This window comes from Capsicum annuum, chromosome 10 (genome assembly GCF_002878395.1).
Source record: "Capsicum annuum cultivar UCD-10X-F1 chromosome 10, UCD10Xv1.1, whole genome shotgun sequence".
NCBI classification, from domain to species: domain Eukaryota; kingdom Viridiplantae; phylum Streptophyta; class Magnoliopsida; order Solanales; family Solanaceae; genus Capsicum; species Capsicum annuum.
Genome location: NC_061120.1, coordinates 125,243,654 through 125,271,550, shown reverse-complemented (window position 1 = coordinate 125,271,550; position 27,897 = coordinate 125,243,654). Strand labels below are relative to the sequence as shown.

Genomic DNA, 27,897 nt, shown 5'->3' with positions numbered 1-27,897 from the left:
CAGTTAACTTTATTCACCAAAACTAGAGTACGTAGAAAGAAATCGCCTAGTGTTTTTTTTGTCTCTGCTAAAATTTGAACGTGATATATACATCACGTTCTCAACTCAATTACTACAAATTAACTTATTAATTACACATTATATACACTATAGAGCAAGTAACAACACAGCACAAAAATCGTTACAAGAGAGTTTTCAATCAAATATAAGAATTTTTTTTTTCTTTCTGTTGTTTTTTGGTCAAAGAAAGAATCTTACAGTTGTAGAGAAAAGGTGGCAGCCGAGTTTGAGGAAATGTGTAACCATATATCATATGATACGTACGCAGAGGATTGGGTATTATATATATAATTTGTAAAGGAGAATTGTCCTAAACTATTAAGGTTTTGGATTTTTGTACTGTTTTGTTGAACTTCTTAGCATAGCTAGTTTAACGTTCTCCTACCATATATTTTAGGAGTCCTACATATTTTGGGATGTCTAGTTAATATAATAAAAAATAATTAAATAATAAATTAAAAAAATAGTGAAAAGAAAATTTTATCTAAAGAAGAGTCTTTTAATGAAGGGTAAAAAGTTCAAATCACTTTTCTAATGGTTTTCACACTTTTAATATATTATAGATATAGATATAGATTAAATTACTTTAAAAACTCAACATAATTATAAGTAGAGTGAATCGTAATTTTAAAAATAATATATATAAGTTTTTACTACAAATTAAATTTTATGAATATACCTCTCTATTCTAAATTAGCTGCCGATATGTTGTTCAACTTTTGAGAGTCGATGACTAATTTTTGAAATTAAATTAAATTAAATTAAATTAATATTATACAACTAAACTTTAGATATTCAAAGTCAATATGATAAGTATTACAAGTTATAACTTTTCTCATATTAATTCAATATAAAAAAAATATTAACTAAAATTCAAATATTTTAACTTTTAAAAAATGAAATATGACTACTAATATGGACCGGAAAGGATAAGAAAAATCTTTCCTATATTATTATAATTATATATAAGGGAGAACCTTCCTTTTGATAGTCCTCACAAATTTTTTGGTGCAATGAAATAGCCACACATGTTTATTATTTTTTCATACATGTTATTATATTTGTCCTCATTTATTATTTTTAATACTTTTATTTGGATATTTAAACTATACATAGTAATTTTGTTAATTATTATTTATAAATCTCTTCTTATTTCTTATTAGATTACTTGTTCTTTTTTACTTATTTATTATATTAAAAATTAATAATTTTTTTTACTTATTTATTTTAGTAAATTACAAAAGATTTATAATTTATTTTTAAATTATGATTATTATTATTACCAAGTAATCACATAAAATATTAGTAGTCAAATTTAAATTTTTAAAATATGATTAATAAGAATAATTTCATATATTTTATTTTTAATATATTAAATTCTTAAATTATTTGTCAAGCCAAAGAAAGAAGTAGGAAGGAATTGAGAAAGTACCCTTTTCTCTTTCTTTTGCATTTTGCTTGACCCTTGTATTAAAAATAAAATTTTCTTTTTACTTATTATTTTAGAAAATAAAGAGAGGTTTATTATTCTCTTCTAATATTACTCTTATCATGAAGTAACTATACAACATAAAAGTTGCCAGTCATATACTTTCAGAATACAATTATCGAAATGAATAAACAAACTCCTATTACATAGTTTATTATTAATAGAAGTACCAAATCAAAAAATGTAAAATAAATTGAATAGATAGAGTGCATATTTATTGTTTTACATTTTAGTAAAATTTGTACAATTTTAAAGTTACAGTCTCATTTCAATCAGAGCATTTATTATTTTATAATAATACTTATTCTCTTTTTGGGTGTGTTTTGTACAAATATATATATATATATATATATACATATATTTAATAAAAAATATTATTTTAAAAATATTTTTTAAAAAAATTAGATATTTTCTTACTTATTTTCTTATATTCGGTATGTACATAAAATGTTATTTAAAAATTATTTATATATAATTTAGTTAAGTACTATGAGAGGTTGATATGGGGTGGAAGCTACCGACAGGGGCGAAGACAAGGTGTATCGAAGAGTGCAGAGCTCAATGAATGTGAAATGCAGAATATAATTTTTCTATTTTCACGAAGTCATTTTTATAAGTCTACAAAAACTTATTTTTCTAGAGAATTTTTTTTTCCCCAAAAATTCATCAAATATGATTATTTTTTTATTAAAAAAAAAAACATATTGACACACTATTTGTTTATTTTAAATTAAATTCTACGTCTATTCACATTTGCTAATTATCCTTCATACTTTCTTTCTCATAAATAAAGTCCTTTAAAAGTTATTCAATTATATAACATTTTTGTTTAATAATCATAATAATTTATCAGATAAAACATAATTAACGTATCAATAAATTAAATTAACTATGAAATAAAAATATAATTTAAGTTATATCTTTTTAAAATTAAATTTTATCTTTTTTTATCATTAATTTGAACTGAAACTTAGCACAAACATCATGCTAACTTATTATAAGTAACAACAGAGGAGATCGGTTGCCAACCCCTTGCCAAATCTTCTTTTCTTCTCATCCTATCACTGCTTATCCAGTTGCCCCCAACATGACCAACCCCACGTAGAGACATACAACTACCAATATAAATTTTCTCGACCTGAAAAAGAAGAAAGAATAAACGAATCTACACGTAGAAAAGAAGAGGGAAAAGAAAAAAGTAATGAAGAGAAAATAATGGGTCTAATTGAGGCCTTCAAAATTGGACGCGTGTACATACATTATACATATATCACATATCCAAGATTCATCACAATGGGCCACATAAGATAAGGACGACGATAAAACTTATCAATAGTAATAATACTAGATGATCTATGCCCGTACTGAGCACGAACATGTTTACATATCATTGTACAAAGTGGCCCCATTTGGACGTGTACAGTAAGTTAAAAAGTGCAAGGTCAAAATATTTGAAAAAAAGAACTACAATTTATTTTCTGCACTACAGTCTTCGCGTTCTTGAGTTTCAGCCTTTCGTGTGACAACTTCCAAGTCCTCGAGACCTTTTAAATTTACCATAAAATCACAGCAACATCAAAGAATTCAATATTGTTCACAAAATATTCCTTGATAAATCACCTGAAAGTTGAAAATTTTTTCGGATAAATTAAATCACCCAAAAATATATACTTATGCTAAAACGCTATAAATGTATCTAATTTTCTCTTCAACCTAAAGCTAGACAAACAAGAGTCATGTTGCAATGGAGATACACATGTAAGCAAATGTAATACCACTTTCAAATAACATCGAAATAAGTCAAATAATTTATGGGAATTATATCTTGTGGAAGGGAAGAAAGCAAGATTGAAAAATTAGAAACAAACATAATAGATCATCAATTTGCTTTATCGAATATCAGACTGCTCCTAATGGTTTCTACCATCACAATTCATAACTACATATGCATGCTATATCTTGTACCATTTAGTGAAATACCCATTGTTGGGTTACCCCTTTTGGTTGAGAAAATATGATGAGGAGCGAGATGTAGTAGCAAGGATCTTGTTTCTTTTTTGTTCAACATAGAAACAAGAATGGAGAAGATATGTTTCTTGCTGCTTATTAAAGTCCCTTTGCTTGTCCTTCGGATATTTCTTAAGCCATTTCCCCTTTATTTACGGAAAGATCTAACTAAAGCCTTTGGTAAGCTGAAGCACAAAAGGAAAAAAAGAGTGACATGACAAATGAGAGCATTGATCTTCATCTGCAAACTCTGAAATTATTATATTACTGTTAATATGCCTTCAAGTATTATGGTGATTTGCTCTAACCCGAAATAAACTTTGTTTGCTCCAAAATATTTAGATATGAACAAATTTATGCCTCAAACAAGGAGCTAGCTATCCTGAATAAGAGATCAAATGAGGTAGATAAGAGGAGTCAAAATAATAGTCTAGATTTTGCTTTCCCAGCTAAATTTAGTCAAAGGTATATAATAATCCAGTTCAACGGGGCATTTCAATTCAGTGCAAATTGTTTCAAGAGTTGGCAAAACGTTGAGTTTTGAATGAACAGTGATTACATGCTCACATATTTATAACCAACAGACCTTAAAGGACTTCAGAATGCAACAACTACCAAAAGCATTGCTGAAGCTAGAGTTTTAATATATGGTTATTTATAGAGCTAAGTTAGACCTATAACGGAGACATGATACCAATTCATTTAGAAGATGTCAAATGTCTTGGATACAAATGAGGTTTATGCATAATTCATAGATATACTTGGAGACTGAATACTTATTTGAGACAGTCTGAAGTACTGCAGATGATACAAGCTCAGCAAGAGGTAGAATGAAGCTGTTGTCACAATCCAGAACATGTGTATTCTCATAACATCTCAAAGAGTTCACGGTTAAGTTTGCAACAAAGCATCGTGAGGAGCCTGAAGAAATATTTGCTAATTAACTGCAATGCTTCCCGAAGATGATAAATGACACACAGAGAGAAGAGAGAGGGAGAAAGGAGAACCTTCAGCTTTATTTCCAAGCAATTCAAATTATGGAGAGCTTTTTTTATCTCCAAAACTTTGGAACTTAGCTCTATATCACTGTGGGGAATATTGTCCAGCAATGGTATAACCACACATATCAAGTACGGTTCTGCCTACAAATTATGTCAAAGTGAAGATCTTCTTGGATATTCTGATTGTGAGCATAAGAGTGTCTATAGTGCTTAAGCCAATATTCATGGAAAATGATGCTACAAGAAACATGAAGTGGATTCTATACTACTTATAATCCCCTAGGCCGTATGCCATTAAATAACTTACTCGGTTGGTGTAACTACCTATTATTTATTAAAGCGTAAAGTCGAATACCCTTATTTTACCATCAGTAAGCTGAACATTAACAAAGAGAATTGGTCGTACCTCGCTCCATACCCTATTTTTGACATCTCTTGACTCTTAGTACCTTTTTTCGTCGAACTTTGGTTGAAAGATTTTGTTCCCATACTATTTTTTAGTATCTAACAATTGAATTGGAAAAAAAATGGCTTGGGAAGAACCAGACCACACATGTAGAGTGTCACGACTCTGGTTACTTCCTAGAAAAAACATACATTGCACATAATTGGCAAAAACTAAATTTACCTTTATCTGTAGAAGTCCTTTGTCCAACTCCATCTTCAGGTGTTTAATTGTTATAGTACAGTATTGTACATATATAGGCAATACAAAAATAAGTCATTTAGTAGAAACTCATTATTCCAAGTCCTTTGAAATGGTTAAAGTGATTCTATCTACCACCATTTTTCCTAGATAGAAAAATGTGTCAGCAGCCATGTAGGAGAATTACCACGTCGGGTCTCAACTGTTCAAATTTCAAAATTTTGACACTGACTACACCACTAATAAAGACCAATGCACCAATCTCCAATTTCTCAACCTGCTCAACATAGTGAAGATCTCAATTATTGTGAGTTCTATTTGATAATGTTTTAGAGTAGCAAAACAAGTAAACTCACTTTCTCTATTGCAACCAAGCAACCGTATCTGGTAGCAAAAGATATTTCTCATGATGTATCATTGATGACTATAGGATCTAGAACAAATTGCACAAAGAACTACTTCTTTAAATGAGACTGCAAAAATGAGCAGGAGAAACTAACTGTGGTTAAGGTAGAATGTTTTGATAGACACTACTCATAAAAAAGATAATATTTGTGAGAATATTCGATTTATTTACTACTCTTCTCAAGTTTTCAACAATATCTATTTCACATATTACACCAATAACACTCTCATGCAAAGATAATTGTAGGGATCTAACATAGGTGGGATCCAATCACATTGTGCAGGTGATCAAATAGTAAGAAAATTGTTTATAAAGTAATCATTAAAACAGAAAGACCACAACTATTTTTTTTTCTAATATTATCTAGATATATAGTTACGTGGCCAGTAGAAATGAGTTATTCGGGTATATGCACAGATTAATTTATGGGTTATAGAATATTAAGTTGGAAATTACTAAGCCATTATGCTTAGCTTCTTCACTGATTCGATCATCACAAAGGAAGATGAAAAAGTTTATATGTTGTACCTGCTCTAACAGTGCCAAGCATCTTGCTTCATACAAATATAGTGTTTTTTTCTCTGAAGGGGCTAATACTTATGTTGTTCAAACTCGGGTGTGGGTATTCGAGACGAGTGCGAATTTGAGAGTCGGATTCGTCTAAATATAAATTTTAAGATTTGGGGGTCCGAATCCGAGTGTGGATACGGGTGCGGGGATTCGGCTAAAAAGAATTAAATATTATAAATATAGAGTTATAAAGATTATTAAACAAACACAAGAAAACATCCAAACTTAAGACATTAATTCAAAACTAACGAACAAAAAGAAATGTCCACAATCAAGTTACTTAAGTTAACTACTCTTCTGCGTCTTCTTCAACTTCTTCCAAATCTTCAAATTCTTCATCAAAAAACACTCCTTCCAATTGAGGTTCATCTATTGATAGCTCGGTTAAATTATTAATTGTATCCTCAACTTCAAATTGATCTCCACCTAAATAAGTTAAAAAGAAAGTATATATTAAAATGTTTTTATACAAAGAAAGAAAAAATTATCATTCAAAATAAATAATTGAGAAACTAATAAAGAAAATGTAGACATACCTACATCCCAATACTTGCTTGGCCCATTTATATATTTCTCTTTCTTACGAGATAACAATCGTAGATTATAATGGACAAACACTAAATCTTCGACTCTTGAAGTTGCTAACTTATTTCTCTTGATGTTGTGGATCATAGAATATGTGCTCCAATTTCTTTCACAACAAGAGGAAGAAGCCGGTTGAGTAAGCAACTTGTAAGCTAACTGTTGCAAAAGTGGAGTCGAGACACCATGATTTTCCCACCAAGAAAGAAGATCTTCATACTCCATAATATCAATCACATGAGGCTCACCAAAATAATCACCCATGGTACAAAATTTTCCATACTCCAATGAAACTTGTGTCATTTGATTAGAATCAAAGTACCTTTGAAAACACTTTATTCTATTCGATGCAATTTCTAAATCTTCATTAGGAGCTACCCGTTGAATTTCATTTTCTCCTTGAAGCCATGATTGATGATAGTACTTGGGGACCAAAGAATGTGTCATACAATGTAAAGGGGTGTTTTTTTTGTTCCACCTAGCCACTAGAACACCATGAATGGAATTAAAAAAATTTGATTGGCCAGAAATAAGATTTTCTCCCTCATGCTCAAAAATTATTTTTTTATCCTTCTCAATTATTGAGTCCCACATATCATAAATAAGGTGTAATTTTGGACCATCTAGATCAGCATCTCTAAGCATATCGACAATAGGTTCCGTAAACTTCCAAAAGTAATCAATATTATCCCACTTCTCATCATTCATTATAAAGAATTTTACTGCACGAGTTTTGGCTCCAATTCCCTTATCCCCCTTATAATTCTTCCATTCATCATCCATGACCATCTTCTCTAAAGAAAATTTCACTTTGCGAATACGAGTCGTCATAATAACATATGAAGCAAATCTTGTTTTACCAACTTTCAATAAACACAAATCTGAATGTTTTTGAAAAATTGCATGTGCCATGTCATGATTCACAACAAAGTTTTTCAAATTACTCACTTCACTAAGTAACTCTAAGATCCATTGGCAATTAGCAAAGTGAGATGATTTATCAGATGGTTGGCACATACTTTTCAAAGCTAGATTCAAACAATGAACAACACAAGGAGTCCAAAATATATGAGGATATTTTTCCTCCACCATAGTATCGGCAAGTTTCATATTACTTGCGTTATCTGTAATAACTTGAACAACATTATTTGGACCTACTTTCTCTATTGCTTCAAGAAACAAATTAATAATATATTCTCCACCCTTCGTGCACCCGCTAGAATTTATTGAATTTAAAAATATTGGACCCCCACTAGATGATGCCAATATATTGATCAAAGGCCGTCTTTTAGTATCAGACCATCCGTCCGAACAAATCGACAATTTTTTTTCCATGTATCTTTATTTGGTTGCAACTTCCTATTAATGTGAGTCTTTTCTTGATCTAAAAGAGTTATTCCCAACCTATTATATGATGGGGAAATATAATCGGGGATGAAATTTTCAGCTAAAAATTTTGAATATTTTTTAAAGTATGGAGAATTGGCAAGATTGAACGATAAACCTGATGCGTAGAACATTCTAGCCGCTAATTTGTCGGCGGTATTTCTTTCATGGATGTCAAAAGATTTTCCTATAGCTCCACTTTCTATACTCTTCCTTTTTTTTTTTATGTTGAAGTAAATCAATGTCCTCCGGTAGAGATACATAATCAGCTTTTTTTCTTGCATTAACTTGAACCAAAGATTTTTTCTTTTCAGTTTGTTCGTGCTCCATCTTCAACATTCTCAATGTATCACCTTGAACTTCGCTACATATTTAAACTCCTTGACCCGATAATCTTAACAGATATGCTTTGACTCTATTATATGATCCAGTAACTTGTTTATTATAATAGTTACATGGCCATGTTCTATTTCCACCACCATTGGGAGCAGTTGAAATTACTTTTACATGATTCCACAGTGGATTGTCATCAAAATCTACTCCAATACTTTTTGTTGGTCTCATAGGACCTTTTTTCTTTTGACTACCCGATGCAGATGATGTCATGTTATTTAATAGAGAATAATCAAATTTTTAAGTTAAAATTTCTTTGGACAGACGTTTTATTTATGATGTTATGGATGAAGACAATTTTAGACTTTTCCCAATTAAAATCAATTTAATGTTCCTTGACACATAGGGATTAGGATTTATTTATTTTAGTTAATTTATTATTTTTAGTTATTTTTGTCTTTTGATTTTACTTTTTAATTAGGAATAGTATTTGTATTAAAAACTTTTTCCAAAATTACAATTCATGTTTATTTACTAAAATAAAAAGTAATATAATTAAGAACTTAAATTAATACTATCAAAATAAAATACATTGACCAACATAAGTTTTCCTTACTAAGGGACCGACAAAGGCAACATATTAATTTATTATTAATAGTAAAAGCATTCATTATTAATTAAAATTAACAAAAAGAAAGATCCAGTACAGTTTCAAAACAGTTTTGACATAAAAAAAAACCTTCACTGTAAACGCCGACAACTGGTACGACAACTGCTCCGACAATTGGTACGACAACCGTCACTGTAAATCGGTACCCTGAGGTGGTACGATGATGATTTCTGATATCCTAAGGTGGTACGACAACTGCTCCGATGATTTATGGCAACGTCGACGGTGATTTTCGACGACAGCACATCGACAACGTCGTCTCTGTTCTAGTAGTCGTTGATCGAGATTTTTTTAGGTTAGTTTCCGATTAATTATTCAATGTTTCCACTCAATTTTTTTTTAATTTTGGTCAACGTCTCCGAAATAGGTTGATCGAATCAGAGACGACAAAAGCACCCGTCCCCGCCTCAGTCTCGTGTTGAGATAGGTTTGACGGTAAAATAGCCGCATTCAAGCAACATAGGCTAATACCTGCATGCAAAACAAGGGTCTTCAGCTTCAGCTTGTAAACAACCTCAAACTTTACCCAAAAAATGCAAAATCTAACTAACTTAACTATCAATTTTACTTGAAGAAAATGATAAGTTCACTAAACAGAGAAACGTCCACAAAAAAGAAAAGACAGGAAACGAGAAAAGGAAACAATGAAGTAAGTAGGTTTACCTGGTCAATAGGGAAAGGATGAAGCGGAAGCTCAGAGGAGGAATCACAAGTCATAAAATGACATCGTTTTCTATCCAACTGACATTTTTGTGAACAGAATAATGATAAGAGAAGCTAAAGGTGGAAGGCAACAATTGTCTTTTACTTGTGCCGAGCGAGGGTTCAAATGTTGATGACTGAGGAAAAGATAAACTGACATACATCATGACTATCTCTCCACTCCACTCTCTTCAAAATTAAGCATCAAGAATCGTTATACCTTGAATCCAACTGATCAAAGTTGCCTACATATTTATTTAATGGTGTAACTCTTCCATCCGACATCAATTGTCGTTGTCAGTCGAATCTAAATTTGATTTGCTGGTAAATACTTGTAGCACTATGTGTTTAAGTTGAGCTATTTGGGAACAATTTAATCCAAGTTACGCTAGTTGAACACTCACCTTAAACTTAAAGTTTTCCTTCACACCAACCTGCATTAGACATTCAATAGTTACAATAAGAAAATTAAGAAATGCTTTACTAAGAATATAAAAGAGGATGCAATGCAAGATATAACCTACAAAGACTATCAAAATAGATGACCTGTTTTGATAGCATAAGGATCATTAAATATTTGTTATGACTTTTATAAGTACCAGATGACTAAACAAGGAAAAAAATTAATAAGAGTTATCTTCAGTAATAGAATAAGTACAACAATATTCAGAATTTCAAGATTCTAAAGACATACTCGAAAGCATCTTACAAAAAAAAATTATCTTCCGCCTAGAGAGAGACCAAGAATCATGTTAGCTTCAACTCATATGTACAAGTAATTACTGAAAAATAAAAGGATGATACAGGGGAACTTCAAGTTACATCAAGTGACTGATATTCTTGCTTATTAAATTTGTAAAATTTGAGTCATATCTTATACAACAATGTTTTGATCTTAAATTTCAGGACTTGTGCATCCGTATCTTGTTAGGCACTCACTTTTGAAAGCTAAACTCATTGTCATAGAATTTGTGAGCCATCTTTACACCTCTATTGCACTCCTAAACTCATTAACCTGATAATAGTAAGTTATACATCACAAAATAATATAACATGCATGAACTATGATCATTTGGAACTTGAAGATCAGACCTTAAAAAAATAGACAAATTAAATTACTTCAGATTATACAGAACTTTCAATATTCTCGTTACACCATCCTTCCTTTCACGGACTAATACCTTTTATTGATCGACATTTGTATGAAATGGTAGAGCAATATTCCTCTTAAGGGAATTTCAAAGCAATCCCTTTGTTGTCCGAACAGTGACCAAATCACACTACATAGCAAAAGAAAACTATGAATGAATTCAAACTGTAAAACAAAGATTGGATATCCAAAAAAGCAGATTCCAAACTATACTAACAAAAACCTTATACAACAAAAGAATCATATGTTATGTGAGCAGATTTCCTTCAATTGCTTCTCCAAATCGTACCACCTCGTACCTAGTGGGTTGCAGCTACAGACATCAAAAAATTGCCAATACGTAGGAATAGAGAAGTTCATTCCTTACCTTAAGTGTGAGTCACCCAAAGATGATTGTCGACTATATTCCACTATTGGAGTCATTTGTTTCTTTCTATTGAACTGATAAAGAAAATCCAATGTGTAATTGGCAACCTTTCAATTGTTTGGTCCATCGATCTTGAACTCAAACTTCCAATTTCAAAAATCAAAGTCAAAATCTTACATTCCTTAATGAAAACATAAGAAAGTGAAAATACAAACACGCAACACTCAGAAAAATAAAAAAGTAACCACAAATGACCTAGAACAGATAAAATCGTTGATATAAATGAAGAAAATAATAAAACAACATCGAATTCAGAACTAAAATCTATAATAACCAAATAACACCTAGGAGTAAACAGAAGCAATATAAAGAAGAGAGTGATGAAAGAGAAAACATCTTGGGGTAAATGGGAGAAGAGAAACTGATGAAAGAGCAGAAGCAAAAGTTGCTTTTGGACCATGAGTTGGAAGAGGAGAAGAAAGAGCTGGTGGATGACCAAAAGCTTCACTTATTAACAACATACATTTACAAAGTTACCCTTTTGGTGGACGACCAAAAGCTTCACTTATTAATAAGTGAAATAATAACAACAATAATAATAAATCGAATCATCTATTTTATTGTTAATTAAATATTTTAGATAGTATTATCAGATAAATCGAGAAAAATTACAATTATTAAAACAAAAATGAGATATATTCCTAATTTTATGTGCGATAACTTTTCTTTTTAGTTTGTTATAGAAAGGTCATTTTTCTCTTTTTAGAAATCAAATAAGGAAAAAAGTTTGAATTTACCTCTAAATTTTTCAAAATAATTTAAATATGCTCTCTCTTAATAGTTGAGGTCAGATTCACTTTTGTCACAAAATTAAATTTGTTCTTATTGTCCAACAGCAGAAACATTTTAATATGTGAGCTTTTTTTTATAAAAAATGTTGTCAAATTTATTCTTGAATTATATAAAATGATTCAATCTTACCTCTGAACTTTATGAAATGGTTAAGATTTGGCCATAAAACCATCTCATTTGAACAAATTCTCCAAAACCTTCAAATTTGCCACTTTTTCCCCTCGCCGCTTTACTTTAGCTAGAAAATCACCCACCCTCAAATATTTATAATCTCATCTTGACCTTCATAATTATTGTTTAGGAGTTGAATCGTGGGTACTTTATCTTACTGGACCTCGGTTGATATCAACTTTTTTTTTTTTTTTTTTTTATATATATAAGAAGTGAGAAAATGAAGTAACCTGTGAAAATATAATTAATTTATCAGGAGTTACATCCTTGGATTGTCATTGAGCTTGTGCAAATATTTTACTAAAGTAATTTTTATTTTTTATAAAAAAATATTATCACTAAATTATACATATGCCTTAGTTCAAAATAAGGTAAAATTAAAAAATAGTTAAAGACGTGTTTGAAAAGCCAAAAGAGATTTAAAGTTATATGTAATTACATAGTTTGACATAGCATACTTTATGAAATAACAAGTCTACAGTACTAAAACAAATAAATTGAAACATAAAACGTAACATAAATTCAAAATTTCCCCCCAAAAAAGAACATAATACTTTTATATAAAATTCCAATAAGTAAATATAATTCAAAAAAAAAAGTCTATAATCTCATTCAATAATAAAATTATATTTTAATTCAAATAATAGAATAATAATGCGAGTATGCGCTAAATGAAGAAAATTTTAAAAATACAAATATTTATATTAAATTATAAGAAGTAAACATTGAAAAATGAGAAGAAAAAAATCAAAGATAAATAATGTAAAATAAAAAAAAATTAAAATTTAAAAAGAAATAAAAATAATAGGAATAAAAAATAAATTTTAAAGAAAATAAATAAAAAAATAAAAAAGAAATTAAAAATGTAACATTATAATAGCATTGCGTAAATTGCACCCAACTCTCAATCGCTAATTGAGAATTGGATTGTATAATTACATCTAATTTCATTTCCTTTATGATTTTTCAAACATGTTCTATTTAACTATTTTTTAGTTTTCATCTTGTTTTGAAATCATGTGCATATATAGTTCAATTCTATATATTTTGAATATATTTTACATACATATTAATTTTTTTTTAGAAAGAAATTCTTAATCTCTATGCCCAACATGAATAAGAGGGAAGAATAAATAGCTCTCGTGTGCAAAAGCGGATCACTCATCTTTGCTTCTCTCAGGAAGAAGAAATAAGCAAAAAATGAGAAAACGAATACAACAATGAGCGTACACGTCTACACTATTTTTAGAGCTTTGAACTAAATGTAATTATATAGTAAAAGTTTACAACCAAGAGAAATTAGCTAGAATAGTAATATTCTCAACTCTCTCTTGACATTCTTGTACTTTTTTCTACATATACATCAAATTAAGATCATCATATTAAATACGGATTCATTCACTTAGTTTCCAAAGTTCTATAGTCCAATAGACCATTAGTCTTCAACCCTAAAAAGTCATAACCTGTTACGATGTTCACACTTACAATATTATTGCTGCATCCAATTCCATTAGTATTATTGCAACTGCAATCTTTACTGTTTTGTATTCCCAAACCACATGTAAAACATAAAGAATTTGATCTTTGATGATGATGATCCAGTTGTTGATGATGTGGAGGACTAATTCTGAGCTCAAGATTCAAGTCAGGAAGACATGACATTTTTGGAACTTCATTATTATCTTCGTTGCTTGTTTCATCAAATTCGGCTTTGATATTTATCTTTTGATCTCGATGATGATCATCTGTACTGTCAGCAGCAGCAGCAAAAGTAATGGTTGTCACTTTCGGTGTAGGCTCGTTGATAGACAGATGTATCGTTGGATCAATACCCCGACTCAAAAGCTTCCGTCTTATATGTGTGTTCCAATATTTTTTTATCTCGTTATCTGTTCTTCCTGGTAATCTTCCTGCTATAAGTGACCACCTATTATAAGGAAAAAAAAAGAAAAAAATAATTAGTACTAATCCATGATGCCATATGAACAACATAAATCATTTCATCTAAAAATTTAAACGGTTAAAAAAAATATAATTTTAGATTTTGAATGACGAAGTGTACATGTAACAAAAATCACTAAAAATTCAAAAAAGAAATATTAAATTTTAGAGTCATAATTTTGAAAGTATAATAGGTAATTCATGAGTGATTACAGCGTAAATACTGAATCCTATCAAATTTTAATTTGAATTTGTGTCTAACTCTTTCAAGATTTAACAAGTAGGGCAAATTATATGATTGAAATGTTAAACATACTTGTTCCCAAGGAGGCTATGGAGTCTGATAATAAGTTCATCTTCTTCTTCAGTGAAGTTACCACGTTTAAGGTCAGGTCTCAAGTAATTAATCCACCGGAGACGGAAACTTTTGCCGCATCGAAGAAGTCCGGCAGCTTTAGGAAGAGCCCTCCAACAACCTTCACCATGAGCTCTAATGTAATCAATAAGTCTTTCATCTTCTTCTTTAGTCCATGCTCCTTTGTTTGTATGTGCCTTCTCACAACAAGGTGACCTTCCCATTTAGCCAACTTAAGAAACAATATGTACCTCTTTTAGTTGTTTCTTTGAAGTGTAGTATGGTAATAGAGAGAGAAGGATATTGGAAATAATGGAAGTTTTAGCTTTAATTTGGTGGTGCTTGAGAATCAAAGCCTGCCTTTTTAAGAATTGAAGTGGGGTTATATAAGCTTTTGACTCGATAGAAAAAAGACTCCCTCAAAGGGATCCAGGGGGGAGGAAGGATGGGGTAGTCACCCTAATTGCTTCTAGATGCGAGTTGGTGAGACAGGTTTGTGGGAGTGGCTGATAGACATTTCTTCTTTTAAAAATTAGGATAATACCCACAAAAATATCTGAACTTTAATCAAATTTTCAATGGAGCATACTGAATTTTGCAGAGATCCTATTACCCCTAGACTTTTTTAAAGTAGAATTATTACCCCCGAAACTCTATACCCAGATTTGACATTGGGAGGTGTGATACACGCGTCCTTTCTTCTCTATTTTCATCATTTTCACCATTACAACAATATTACTCCTACAAACAACACTGGTAATACTACAAATAATTCCAAAACATTGGTAATCACAAAAATCTTGATTTTTCACCAAAATCTTATTTCTTAATTCTTGAAATTTGACTTTTAGTTAGTTCATATTATTTTATTCATCGTGGTTGCTCCATTATTGAATTGAAATTAAACACAATTTCATCACACACACACCCAAATGGGTCATCTTCTCGAAAACCTCACAAAACATACACACACACACTCACAGAGATCATACAACACACACCCAGATACACACACATCATTGGAAAACACTCACCTCACCGGAAAATGCACACACACAGAAAATTCACTCTAAAAAACCACAACATACACACACAGACGTGGGAGCTACACACAAAAAAAATTCCAAGAGAGGTAGATCTAGAAGGCCAAAAACAGTGATAAAAAGATCAAAATGGACTGAAAATTGTCAAGTTCTAATCCGAACAATATCATTGAACACACCCAATTCATATTATTTTATTCACCATGGTTGCTCCATTGTTGAATTGAAACTAAACACAATTTCACCACACACCTCCTCCAAATGGGTCATCTTCAATACACTAAATTCAATTACATCAATTTGAGCCAATTTTTTTTTAAAAAAAACACTGCCCATCAATTTCAATTTCAATTACATCAACAACACAGTGTCTTCACTATACGTGGAATGTGTAATTGATCAAAGATACAGTGAGTATATATATGATTATGGAATTGAAGGATTATGGAATTGAATCTTTGGTCACTTTCTTCACTGTAGGTGGAGTGTGTGTATATGATGAGTATATATATAATTATGTAAGTATTTTAATGGAAAAAAAATAAAATAAAGGTTTATAATGAAAATTAAGGGGCTGTTTGACAAAAAAAAAGTTTATAACGTTTTTAACACTTTTCACGTGCTCAATGTGTGTGACTTACACGCAATGGTCCAAGTAGGCAGATATATGTCATTAAAATACAAAAAAAAAAGTTTGGGGGGGGGGGGGTAATAGGACCCCCGCAAAGTTCAGTATGCTCAACTGGTAATCCGGTCAAACTTCAAGTATTTTTGTGAGTATTCTCCCTTTAAAAATTATCAGGATCAACATTATCACCAGATATATTTGTGTGACATATACTGATAGAACAAAATTTTTTACACACAAAAAAAATTACATTAAAAATACTATATCGAAAACAACTCACCTATCTTCACAAAGTAGGAATAAGATCTACTTAAACACCATTTTCCCCATATTTTACTTATAGGATTATACTTAATATATTATTATTGTTATTACGTTAAAAGCATTAATGTGTTTTATTATTTATGTCACTTTATTTAAGCACATATAATATTGTAAAACATTACAATTATCTTTATTGATTTATAATTATCTTTATTTTAGTTGATGTATAAGATATAAACTTTCAAGTAACTAACAGACTATTTAATTGAAAATATGTTACTAAGCCTTCAACTCAACTAATTTATTTTTAGTTAGCAACATACAACCTTTCTAAACATTTGACTACAAAACTTATCTTCATAATTTCTAATGGTTAGCATCCAACACTTACAAAAGCAATACTAATATTTAAATTTCAATTGCCTATATATCGTCATCGCCGTTATCATTATATCATACATTCTCATCAATGCTAGTGGAGTCGAACATTTAAGAGAAATTAAAATATAAGTAAACATAAATATTAGTCAAATAAATTCAACGTATATGTCTGAATATATGAATAAAGTGTAATTTTTAACGAAAAATATATTATAAAAAAAATAACGAGTAGCAAAGGTTGTGAATGTTATTATAAATGGCAATAAAAATTATGTGAATATACATGAATGTGAAAGTTATGTATAAAAAAGATTTATAGAGGGCTACTTTTGTTATTTCACATATGTTATCTCACGCTTTGTAACCAAACAAAGGATTAAGGGGTCTTTTGGTTTGAAGACAAGTTATGCTGAGATTCGTTATGTTGGGATAAATTATTTTGGGATTGTTGGGTTCAAGTTGAATGTGTGAATGGAAAATGGAGAAAAAATAGTGGAGGCAAAAGTGAGTCCACACTAAAATGGAAAGTATGCTCAAAATGATGAAAGTCTACTAAATTCTCCCGCGTTGGTGGGAGAAAAAACTTTCATGTGTTTATATTGAGAAACACATTTCCACTTGGTAAGTGAGGCAAGAACTAAGAAGTGCCTCGCACCGTCGCCGCTCGCTCGGCTTTGGCTTCGAATATTGGTAGGAGAAAGAAACTTTCATGTGTTTATATTGAGAAACACATCTGCACTTGGTAAGTGAGGCAAGAACTAAGAGGTGCCTCGCGCCATCGTCATTGCTCGCTCGGCTCGACTTCGAATTCGAATTTATCAAATGATTGATCGATGAGATTAATCTTTTTGGAGAAAATTTATTTGAAACTTGGGAAAAATTCAGTCCAAAAATTCTAAGGAAAAACGCAACAAAACATGGACAGACATGACTATTCAGAAAAGATATATCTTTTCGATAAATCATTGCCACCTTTCGGAAGGGGCACTTTATGGCTATATAAACTTGCATTTTTTCACAGGTTTAACAACGAAATTTTTTTGTATTAAAACACTTCTTGTCTTCTTAAAAACTCCGTGTGATCATCTCCCGTCGAGTGAGTTCGAAGAAAACCAGAACGTTTGAGATACCACTACTTTCTGGTTGTGAAGCCATTTTATCCTGGGAAAAAAATTCTGCAACCTCGGGTACTTGAGGAAAATTATTTCCTTAATGACACTTTATGAATTCGAAGGACTTGGATTATTCTGTTTTATCTTATTTCTTAATAATATAACACACTTCTTTGATAGTTCATAGTGAACTTGTGTTGAAGGTGTTGAAAAACTTTATAAGTGTTCTTGAAAAGTCTTGAACTTGTGTTAAAGTTTAGGGAACTAAAATACAAATTTTATATACCCGAAACAACAATCTTAAGGAAATAAACTAGAATCTGTATTGTTTGGTTTCTGGAGATTAAAGTTTTATGATTTCTACTCCGTTTGAACTTAACAAGTGATTTGAAGTCATAAAAACTTCATCACAAGTTAAAGGTCACTCGGTTAACGATTGGAAGTCATAAAAACTTCATCGTTAAACTAGAAACAAGAGGTGTTTAAAGTTGCTACAACTTTATTAGTAGTATTTCGATATACTAAAGTTGACCGTCTTTTTGTGACAGAAAAATGACTACTAACAGTCATATGAATGATGCTGGGACGATTATGGCAGAAACTAATATTGCCACAACGAGTTGTACGAGTGTTCCACGGGAAATAACACCAACGGAGAAACCCAAAAAATTCATAGGTATTGATTTTAAAAGGTGGCAACAGAAGATCTTCTTCTACCTTACAATGTTGTGTCTTTAATGATTTATATATGAAGAAGCTCCAGAGGTGCTCGAAAGAACTTCGGACCAGGAGAAACTTATCGTTATGGAGGAGTGGAAACACTCTGATTTCCTATGCAAGAATTACATTCTAAGTGGCTTCTAAGATGACCTATACGACGTGTATAGTGGAATGAAAATGTCAAAAGAGTTGTGGAGTACGTTGGAAAGCAAATATAAGACTGAGGATGCTGGAACCAAGAAGTTATTTGGTGCAAGATTCCTTAAGTTTAAAATGATTAACAACAAGTCTGTTGTATCTCAAGTACAGGAACTGCAAGTTATCATTCATGATCTTCTTGCGGAAGGTATGAGTTTAGTAAATACCTTAGTTGAACATATTAAAAATATTTTTAATGTTCACAAGAACTTTATTATAGGTTTGGTTCTGAACGAGGCGTTTCACGTTGCGGCTATAATAGAGAAGTTGCCATCTATGTGGAAGGACTTCAAAAACTACTTGAAACATAAACGAAAGAAGAAGATAGTCAAAGATCTCAAAGTTAGACTGCGCATTAAAGAAGACAACAAAGTCGTGGAAAGAAGTTTGAAAAGAAATTCTGCAATGAATGGAGCAAATATTGTAGAAGATGACCACAACAACTCAAAAAAATAAAAGAAAGTTGGACAGAAAAGCAATCAACCTAAGAAGAAATTCAAGTGAAAATGCTTTAATTGTGACAAGATTGGCCACAAGTCAACAAATTGTCATGCCCCAAAGAAAGGCAAAAAGAAGGACCAAGCAAATATGGCTGAATCCAAGAAATAAATGGACGATCTGTGTGACATATTATCTGAATGCAACTTGGTGAGAAATTCTTGAGAATGGTGGATGGATTTCGGTGTCAACCGCCACATTTGTGCAAATAAGGATTTGTTTGCTACATTTGCTTCGTCTTAAGACACAGAGAAGATCTATATGGCAAACTCCGCAATAGCAAAAGTTGAAGGAACAAGAAAAGTTTGCCTGAAAATGACATCTGGCAAAGTGTTGACTTTGAACAATGTCCTGTATGTACCGAAGTTATGGAAGAACTTGATTTCTGTATCACTTCTTGATAAAAATGGATTAAAATATGTATTTAATTCTGAAAAAATTATACTTAGTAAAGGAGAAGTGTACATAGGAAAAGGCTACCTCACTGAGGGCCTATTCAAAATGAATCTAATGCATGTTGAAATCAATAAAAATTTAGTTTCTTTTTACTTGTTTGAGTCTAATGATTTGTGGCATGAACGATTGAGACATGTCAATTATAAAACATTGTGAAAACTGATTAACTTAGAAGTTTTGCCAAACTTTAAGTGCAATAAATCAAAATGTCAAACGTGTATGGAATCAAAGTATGCTAAGCATTCGTATAAGTCCGTTGAAATGATTTCAATCCCTTAGACTTAATCCACACTGACATTTATGATATGAAGTCAACAATATCTCGTAGTGGAAAAAAATATTTTATAACTTTTATTAACGATTGCACTAGATACTGTTATGTCTATTTTCTAAACAGTAAGGATAAAACAATAGAGGCATTTAGGCAATATAAAACTGAATTTTAAAATCAGTTAGAGAAAAAGATCAAAACGATAAGAAACAATAGGGGCGGAGAATATGAATCTCCCTTTGCGGAAATATGTGTAGAGAATGAAATTGTCCATCAAACTACGGCCCCGTATTCACCTTAATCTAATGAAATTGCAAAAAAAAAATCAAACATTAAAGAAAATAATGAATGTCTTACTTATAAGTTCAGATTCACTGCAAAACTTTTAGGGGAAAGCTATCCTTACAGCTAACCGAATACTCAATAGAGTGTCCCACAGTAAGACACTATCAATTTCATATGAAATGGAAATGAAAGAAACCCAACTTGAAATATTTCAAAGTGTGGGGGTGTCTAACGAAAGTCTAAGTTCCTATGCCTAAAAGGGTGAAAATAGGACATAAGATAGTGGATTGCATGTTCATAGAATATGCTAAAAGTAGAAAAGTATGTCGATTTTTGGTTCATAAATCTGAACATCTTGATATCACTAAAAATATGGTAATTGAATTAGATAATGCTAAATTCTTTGAACACATTTATCCGTATAAAACTAGACATGAATAGTCTAGTGGAGGGTCTAAACAACCTCGAGATGAACCAAGTGAGGATGTATATAATGATGAGAATCTAAGACGTAGTACACATCAAAGAACGTCAACTTCGTTTGGATCGAATTTTGTAACATTTCTCTTAAAAAATGAACCTCAAATATTTAAAGAAGTAATGATGTCTTCAGACTCATCCTTTTAGAAAGAGACAGTCAATAGTGAGATTGATTCAATCTTAAGCAATCATACATGGGAGTTGGTTGATCTTCCTTCAGGAAATTGGTTGATCTTCCTTCAGAAAATAAACCTTTAGGTTCTAAATAGATCTTCAAAAGAAAAATTAAAGTGGATGGTACTATTGACAAATACAAGGCAAGACTTGTAGTAAAAGTTTTTAAATCGAAGAAAGGCCCTGATTACTTTGATACATACTCGCTTATAACGAGGATAACATCAATTCAGATGTTAATTGCCTTGGCGGCGGTATATAGTCTTGAAATTCATCAAATGGATGTGAAAACAACATTCCTAAATGAAGAACTAGAGGAAGAAATTTACATGGAACAGCCTGAGGGTTTTGTGATTCCAGGAAATGAAAATAAGGTGTGTAAACTTGTTAAGTCACTTTATGGACTAAAACAAGCACCTAAATAGTTGCATGCAAAGTTTGACCAAACCATGCTGACAAACGGGTTTAAGATAAACGAATCTGATAAATGTGTTTACATTAAAGACACTCCAAATCATAAGATCATTGTTTGTTTGTATGTGGATGATATGTTGATCATCAACAGAGATATTTCTGACATAAATATTACGAAATGAATGCTCGAGGGCAAGTTTGATATGAAAGACCTCGGAGTTGCGAATATGATCTGGGGAACAAGAATTCATAGAACTCCACAAGGGTTGGCATTGTCATAGTCTCATTATATCGAAAAGGTGCTTGACAAATTCAAGTATTTGGAATTTGGAATTGCCAAGATCCATTGGACGTGAGCTTTGCACTTTAAAAGAATGAGGGTGAAAGTGACTCACAGTTGGAATACGCAAGGGTGTTAGGATGTCTAATGTATATCATAAATCATACGCAACCAGACATAGCATGTACTATTAGTAAGTTAAGTCGGTACAGGAGTAATACCAATAAAACTCATTAGATGGCAATGAAAAGAGTTTTGGGGTATCTTAAATATACTCAAGACTATGCTTTGCATTATAATAAATATCCCACAGTACTTGAAGGATATAGTGATGCGAATTGGATCACTGAATCGAATGAAGTAAAATCTACGAGTGGATATGTATTTACTATAGGTGGAGGAGCAGTCTCTTGGAAATCATCCAAGCAGACATGTATTGCTCGATCCACAATAAAATTTGAGTTTATCGCATTGGATTAAGCCGGTGAAGAAGCAGAATGGCTCCGAAATTTCTTGGAAGATATTCTTTATTGGCCCAAACCAGTGGCACCAGTATGTATACACTATGATAGTCAAGTGACAATAGGTATGGCGGGATCATGATGTACAATGCTAAATCTCGTCACATAAGATAGAGACATAATACCGTTAGAGAATTTCTCTCTAGTGGAATTATCACTATTAACTATGTGAGATCAAAGGATAATGTGTCAGATCCACTAACAAAAAGCTTATCTAGAGAAAGAGTTGAGAGAACATCCAAGGAAATAGGTTTACAGCTTAGGACAAGTCAGCATGACCGTAACTCTACCTAGCAGACTGGAGATCCTAAAAGCTAGGTTCAAGGAGATCAAACAAAGTTGTGTCTGGCAGATTCAACATTATCAATATACCCAACCCATTCTCATGATGTAGACAATGGTTAGTAAATAAGGATAAGACTTATGGTGTGTAGTCTTTTAATGATTATCTAAATTTGGCAGATTTGACCAAATAGTTTAATCTATAGGATTGAAAGTTTAAAAATCACCTATATGAGAGAGAAGTGGAAGCTGCTTCAACGAGAATGTCAGTAAAGGCCTATTCTCTAAGCTCTTATGAAATCGGGACGTGTTCATGGTTGAAACGAATAAAATCGTGAAAACCATAAACGGTAAAAGATTGGTTGTGTGACATATATTATCTAGGTGTACATAAAGATTGACGGTTCAAAGATATCAAATCTATCAATTGACTGAGTGCATCCGATGCATGTTCACTACGAAAAGTTCAAAGGAAAATTCACTTATCCAGATGCAATCAGTCTTTACTTAATGATCACATACTTGTCCGTAAAATTTTATAAAGATGGTCATTCCCCATTCATGTGGGGATTGTTGGGTTTAAGTTGAATATGTGAATGAAAAATGAAGGAAAAATAGTAGAGGGAGAAGTGAGTCTACACTAAAATAAAAAGTGTGCTCAAAATAAGGAAAGTTTACTAAATTCTCCCACACTGGTGGGAGAAAGAAACTTTTATGTGTTTATATTGAGAAACACACTACAAAAAATAGGTCAAATTGCAGGGTTATTTACAGGGATTATTTTAACCTCCATAAAATTATATGAATTGTGAGGGTTAAAAATGTGCCACTAAAAATTATATATTTGCGGGATTTTTAACCCTCGCTATCCATCCAAAAAAAATGGCGCCAAATCAAAAAGTATTTCCCCATTTTTTTCCCCAATATCCATCGAAATATTTCCCCCAAAATATTTTTCTCTCTCATTTTCCCGCAAAATTAGGGTACCATAGACCATTGATAGGCTACTCTCTACTCCGGTGTCTCCGGTTGTTGGCCGTTGCCTTCTGTTTCGGCTATTGCCTTCTACTATAGCTCCCAGGTGATTGCCTTCTTCCAATTGATAGGACTTCTATTTCTGTCGTTTCTCCATTGAGCCAGTCGTAGATGGTGAGGTGAAGCATTGCAGCTACGCCGAGTTGAACAGTATTACTAATTCCAAGGATTCTTTAATCCAAAATACTCTTATATGAAGACTGTTCCGTGGCACCATTATTGAAGGATCTGTAAGCCGACCTGCTATTGTAAAGACATGGGATTATCTCCTTCCTATAAAACTTGAGAATGCTTCACGTCTATATAAATTTTGTGTATATTTGCGAGATAGCTTGGAATTTTTTTTCTTTCTCTATTTTTTTTATTGGTCTAATGATGTCAGAGGGTCTTCTGTAGGATGAGATCGAGTTATTAACAAATGAAAGAGTAAATACGCATCCAAATTTGGTGAAGTTGTATAAGTGCTATTTTGATAGGAGGCTGGCCGTTGTCTATGATGCAGAGTTCACTAGAGTCTAGTCGAATATGCTTCTAGATGGTACTTACTACCTCGAGTATTATGTTGAATGATTGTTCGATCTGTCCGACTTTTGTGTGCTTCTTTCTAGCGCATCCTTTATGTTTTCTTTTTCTCATTTGCAGATGACTTTGGGTGGGATAAGCGGTTGAAAGTGGCAACCCAACTCGCAGATCTCTTCTCATGGTTGCACATGAATGGGATTGCAGTTGGCAGCGTTACTACTGCATGTATTTTGATAGATGACGTGAATTTGAATCCTTGGTTGTTTTCTTTATTCTTTATTTCCTTTAGATATCTGAAGATATTTACACGTTATTCCATTGGTTTGGCTTGATGCAGGAATTAAACATAAAAGTATTCGATTTTGGATACGTATCAAATCATGTGAATGAAGATACAAAAATTTCTGCTCTAGTTCGTGTTGGCCTGGAAGCTCTAGAGATTTTCAGTGATTTCTGTGCTTATACCAAAATATCTTTGATAAATTCATGCTATAGATTAAGTTTTTCTTATAGTTCTCTCTGTATTGCATGATGCTGGATACTTTTAAAACTATGGTAGAAGACCTTTATAATTAAGATAAACATAAAATAGTTACCAAAAAAAAAAAGTCCCTAGCCGGTCGCATAGATACTTTTAAAACTATGGTAGAAGACCTTTATAATTAAGATAAACATAAAATAGTTACCAAAAAAAAAAAGTCCCTAGCCGGTCGCATAACAAGTTATATATATATATATATATATATATATATGTTGCAAGCTTGCTACATATTATTATTTTATGCACCAGCTTGACGGAAGTGTTAGAATCACCTTAATATTCTAGAATACATAGGTGATAGATGAGTGTAAAGAAGGAGGTCAGAAGGGATGCTAACTGTAGATTTCTTTCCAGATGGAGGGAGGGTGAAAGGTGCGTGAGGTGGTTAATGGTGGCGCGTATGGTCTAAAGCTGATGAAGAAGGTAGAGCAATAAGGGGCTTGGATTGGATGTTGGAAGAAAGGTGATACAAAGAAAGAATATTGGTAGCCACCATAGCTACCAATAGAAGCAAGTTGAGACCCATAGTGAACCCCATTTTTTGGAAAGATTTTCTTGGTTGCTGATACACTTTAAAGAGTGTAAAAGATGAAGAAAAGCATAAAGTTTTGTCCCGATTACAATTTTATGTGTCATTATGACTCTTGATCTTCTATCCTCTGTCTATCGTCCATTCAGAAATATAGGTTATCTGAGTTTATTTGATCTCTCTGCCCACACATATATATTGATAAATACTGTCTGGTTCTCATATTCGTTTTTTTAACAGCATAGATAAATTCTAATCTTTATGATAAGTTCTCTGTGAAGTATTACCCTATGCTTCTCTGGGGCCCTCCCAAGAAGTTTGTTGGTAATGGGTGGGATCCAAAACAAGAAAATAGTGAAATACTCGCCATTGAAAAGGGACGCACAACTGATATCCTTCTAGGTTGGATCAACAAATAATTGGGAAGGTGTATGTAATCCCCTTGATTGTTTTTTTGCTTATTGGTGAACTCATGTCCTAAAATTAGTTGTCTTATGATGTTAAAAGCTCTTATGCTGACTGTGTCGTGTAGTAGCTACTGTCACAAAGTAATAATTTTGAGAATAAATCATGTATCTATCCCAGTAATTCATTGAGCTGCATTCTTTTGGGTCTTTGGGATCTAGGGAAGTTAAGTTAGATCTGTTGTTACAGATAGAATATGCTGCATTCTTTTGGGTCTTTGGGATCTAGGGAAGTTAAGTTAGATCTGTTGTTACAGATAGAATATGCTATCTTAAGCTATTGTGGTTGTTAAGAAAGCTCAAGTGACTAAACTTAATCATTTTAAAGTCATGAATGGTTGCATTGACATAATAGAAATATTTTGTCTATTAAGAAGGGTTCCTTAAATACATGACACAGAGATAACTATAAAAATGTTGTGTAAGACTGATAAGTTACTTTTGTTTTTTAAGGATAAAAGGTCCTTATAAAAAGTAAAAAATTGTTTTAAAAGTATAAAAGTCAGTTCCATGTGGCTTTCAGTTATTGTTGTACCAGCTGTAAAATATATATAATGTTGGAAAATGGATGTTGTTTTCGACTACCACAAAAAGGAATGTGGACGGCGGATATAGATGAGGTATTTTGGTAAATATCACATTGAGCTCGTGTGGACTTTATGAATTATATACTGCATATAGAAGTGTTCTGACATGGATAAAATTCTCTGTTGTTTGGTCTTCTCTCAGGATCTTAAACTCACTAAAAAGAATCAAACCGATATAGTATTTGGCTGATTTGTATCCTAAATGTTAGTCACCCCATAGGTTGATGTCATATGGGACTTGATTTGAACTTTGTAATTCGAGGACAACCATTTGTTTTGCGTGTATCAATTTTCACATCTGCGTCTTACACAAGTTCTATTCTTAATAAGCTATTGCAAACTCTCAGCTCATATGGCTTCGATGATGGAAAGTATGAGAATGAGCATCTCCATAGGAACTCTTTGGATCCTGCCCAGGTTACTAGGAGAGCATATGGTTTTCTTCTGATTCTAGTTTTGCAAATTTAAGCTGTCCATTTTGTGTCTCTCGCTTCTGTAAATTTTTTCTTATGAAGATTGCCATAGGTATATATGACGTTGAGGGGGCAACTTCTACTGCCTTTGGCATCATTCTAGACCAAAAAGTAAAAAATGCTCTCTCTCTTTCTCTCATGGTTAACTTTTGTCTACATTACTTAGTTTCAGTGGCATTGGTGTCCTCAATATGCAGATATTAACTCCGGGACTCGGACTTCACTTATAAAATTCCTTCAACTTTTGGTGGCTCACCAGAATGGTTTGAAACAAACAACATACCTAGTGTAATCCCACAAGTGCGGTCTAGGAATGGTAAAGTATACGCAAAATTATGAAAGTAAAGTATGAACCTAGAAAAGAGTGTCATAAGTTCTAACTAGTAATCGTCATTCATATGTAACGGAGTTGTGAAGTTCTGGCAAAGGATAAAATATGAGATTTTTCTACCCTTTGTTAACTTATCTTATTTCATTTAGTATTCTTGGCTTATTAACTTGTTACTTAAAACTCAATGTATTGTTCTGAAGTTTGTGTGAATCTTCAATCATGCTAACAAATGAATGCGTGATCTGATTGGTTTTTATACTTTGCATTTTTATGTAGCCAAGTGATACAGCTAGTGGACCCATTTTGCCCATGGATGCAAGGAGGCCACGTGATGATAGTGAACCTAATGACAGTCGTTGATTTCGTTAGTGCGGCCAATGGATTTCTTTTTTGATGATGCATGTAATTGTATGATTGGTGCGAATCTTAAAATATTGAAGATTTTGTGTTTATATTTGATTTTGGAATTTGAACATACTATTTAATGTTAAAAATTGGAGTTTGAATATGCTAATATTGAAAATTTAATTATGAAGTTTAATATTCAATATATTTTTGACATGCTTGTGAATTACAAAGTTAAATTAGTCTTGTTGTGTAATAATATATGAATTAAATAAATATTGGATTGTAGGCTATGCCTAAAGGAAGAATTAAATTTGATTTAAAATTAGAATTTATAATTTGTTATTGAAAATTGATGGGTTCTACTAATTTTTT

General features: G+C 31.9%; 3 protein-coding genes and 1 pseudogene across 11 annotated transcripts; 1 reads left to right on the top strand and 3 right to left on the bottom strand.

The window, feature by feature from the left end:
- Positions 1 to 2,752: 2,752 nt before the first annotated feature.
- LOC124887791 lies at positions 2,753 to 6,159 on the bottom strand (annotated as a pseudogene).
- Positions 6,160 to 6,397: 238 nt separating this feature from the next.
- On the bottom strand, positions 6,398 to 7,592 carry LOC124887790. Its single transcript, XM_047397708.1, has 2 exons — positions 6,716 to 7,592; positions 6,398 to 6,605 (listed from the first exon to the last, which is right to left on the bottom strand). Exons 1-2 carry the CDS (start codon positions 7,590 to 7,592, stop codon positions 6,469 to 6,471), a joined length of 1,014 nt encoding a protein of 337 aa, XP_047253664.1. The 3' UTR covers positions 6,398 to 6,468.
- Positions 7,593 to 13,644: 6,052 nt separating this feature from the next.
- Positions 13,645 to 15,197, bottom strand: LOC107845712 (MYB-like transcription factor 4). The gene is made up of 2 exons (XM_047398135.1): positions 14,650 to 15,197; positions 13,645 to 14,319 (listed from the first exon to the last, which is right to left on the bottom strand). Exons 1-2 carry the CDS (start codon positions 14,910 to 14,912, stop codon positions 13,791 to 13,793), a joined length of 792 nt encoding a protein of 263 aa, XP_047254091.1. The 5' UTR covers positions 14,913 to 15,197; the 3' UTR covers positions 13,645 to 13,790.
- Positions 15,198 to 23,567: 8,370 nt separating this feature from the next.
- On the top strand, positions 23,568 to 27,691 carry LOC124888026 (LEAF RUST 10 DISEASE-RESISTANCE LOCUS RECEPTOR-LIKE PROTEIN KINASE-like 1.4). Of its 9 annotated transcripts, XM_047398134.1 has the most exons (5): positions 23,569 to 23,960; positions 24,127 to 24,268; positions 24,373 to 24,494; positions 24,590 to 24,707; positions 27,454 to 27,691. In XM_047398134.1, the coding sequence occupies exons 2-5, from the start codon at positions 24,256 to 24,258 to the stop codon at positions 27,459 to 27,461; spliced, it is 261 nt and encodes an 86-aa protein (XP_047254090.1). In that variant the 5' UTR covers positions 23,569 to 23,960; positions 24,127 to 24,255; the 3' UTR covers positions 27,462 to 27,691. The 9 variants fall into 9 exon arrangements, 4 of the variants coding, with proteins under 4 accessions (XP_047254087.1, XP_047254090.1, XP_047254088.1 ...); XM_047398131.1 differs by lacking the exon at positions 24,590 to 24,707 and having other exon boundaries at positions 23,568 to 23,776; positions 24,373 to 24,511; XR_007045854.1 differs by lacking the exon at positions 24,127 to 24,268 and having other exon boundaries at positions 23,571 to 23,776; positions 24,373 to 24,477; positions 24,590 to 27,162.
- Positions 27,692 to 27,897: the final 206 nt, after the last annotated feature.

Bases quoted from the DNA above. Each gene is read 5' to 3' on its own strand.
- LOC124887790 (XM_047397708.1), bottom strand. From the start codon at position 7,592: ATGACGACTCGTATTCGCAAAGTGAAATTTTCTTTAGAGAAGATGGTC. The intron at 6,606-6,715 runs GTATGTCTACAT...TAACTTATTTAG, and splicing joins AAGCAAGTATTGGGATGTAG to GTGGAGATCAATTTGAAGTT.
- LOC124888026 (XM_047398131.1), top strand. The intron at 24,512-27,453 runs GTTGTTTTCTTT...ATTTTTATGTAG, and splicing joins GACGTGAATTTGAATCCTTG to CCAAGTGATACAGCTAGTGG.
- LOC107845712 (XM_047398135.1), bottom strand. From the start codon at position 14,912: ATGGGAAGGTCACCTTGTTGTGAGAAGGCACATACAAACAAAGGAGCA. The intron at 14,320-14,649 runs GTATGTTTAACA...TCCTTATAATAG, and splicing joins CATAGCCTCCTTGGGAACAA to GTGGTCACTTATAGCAGGAA.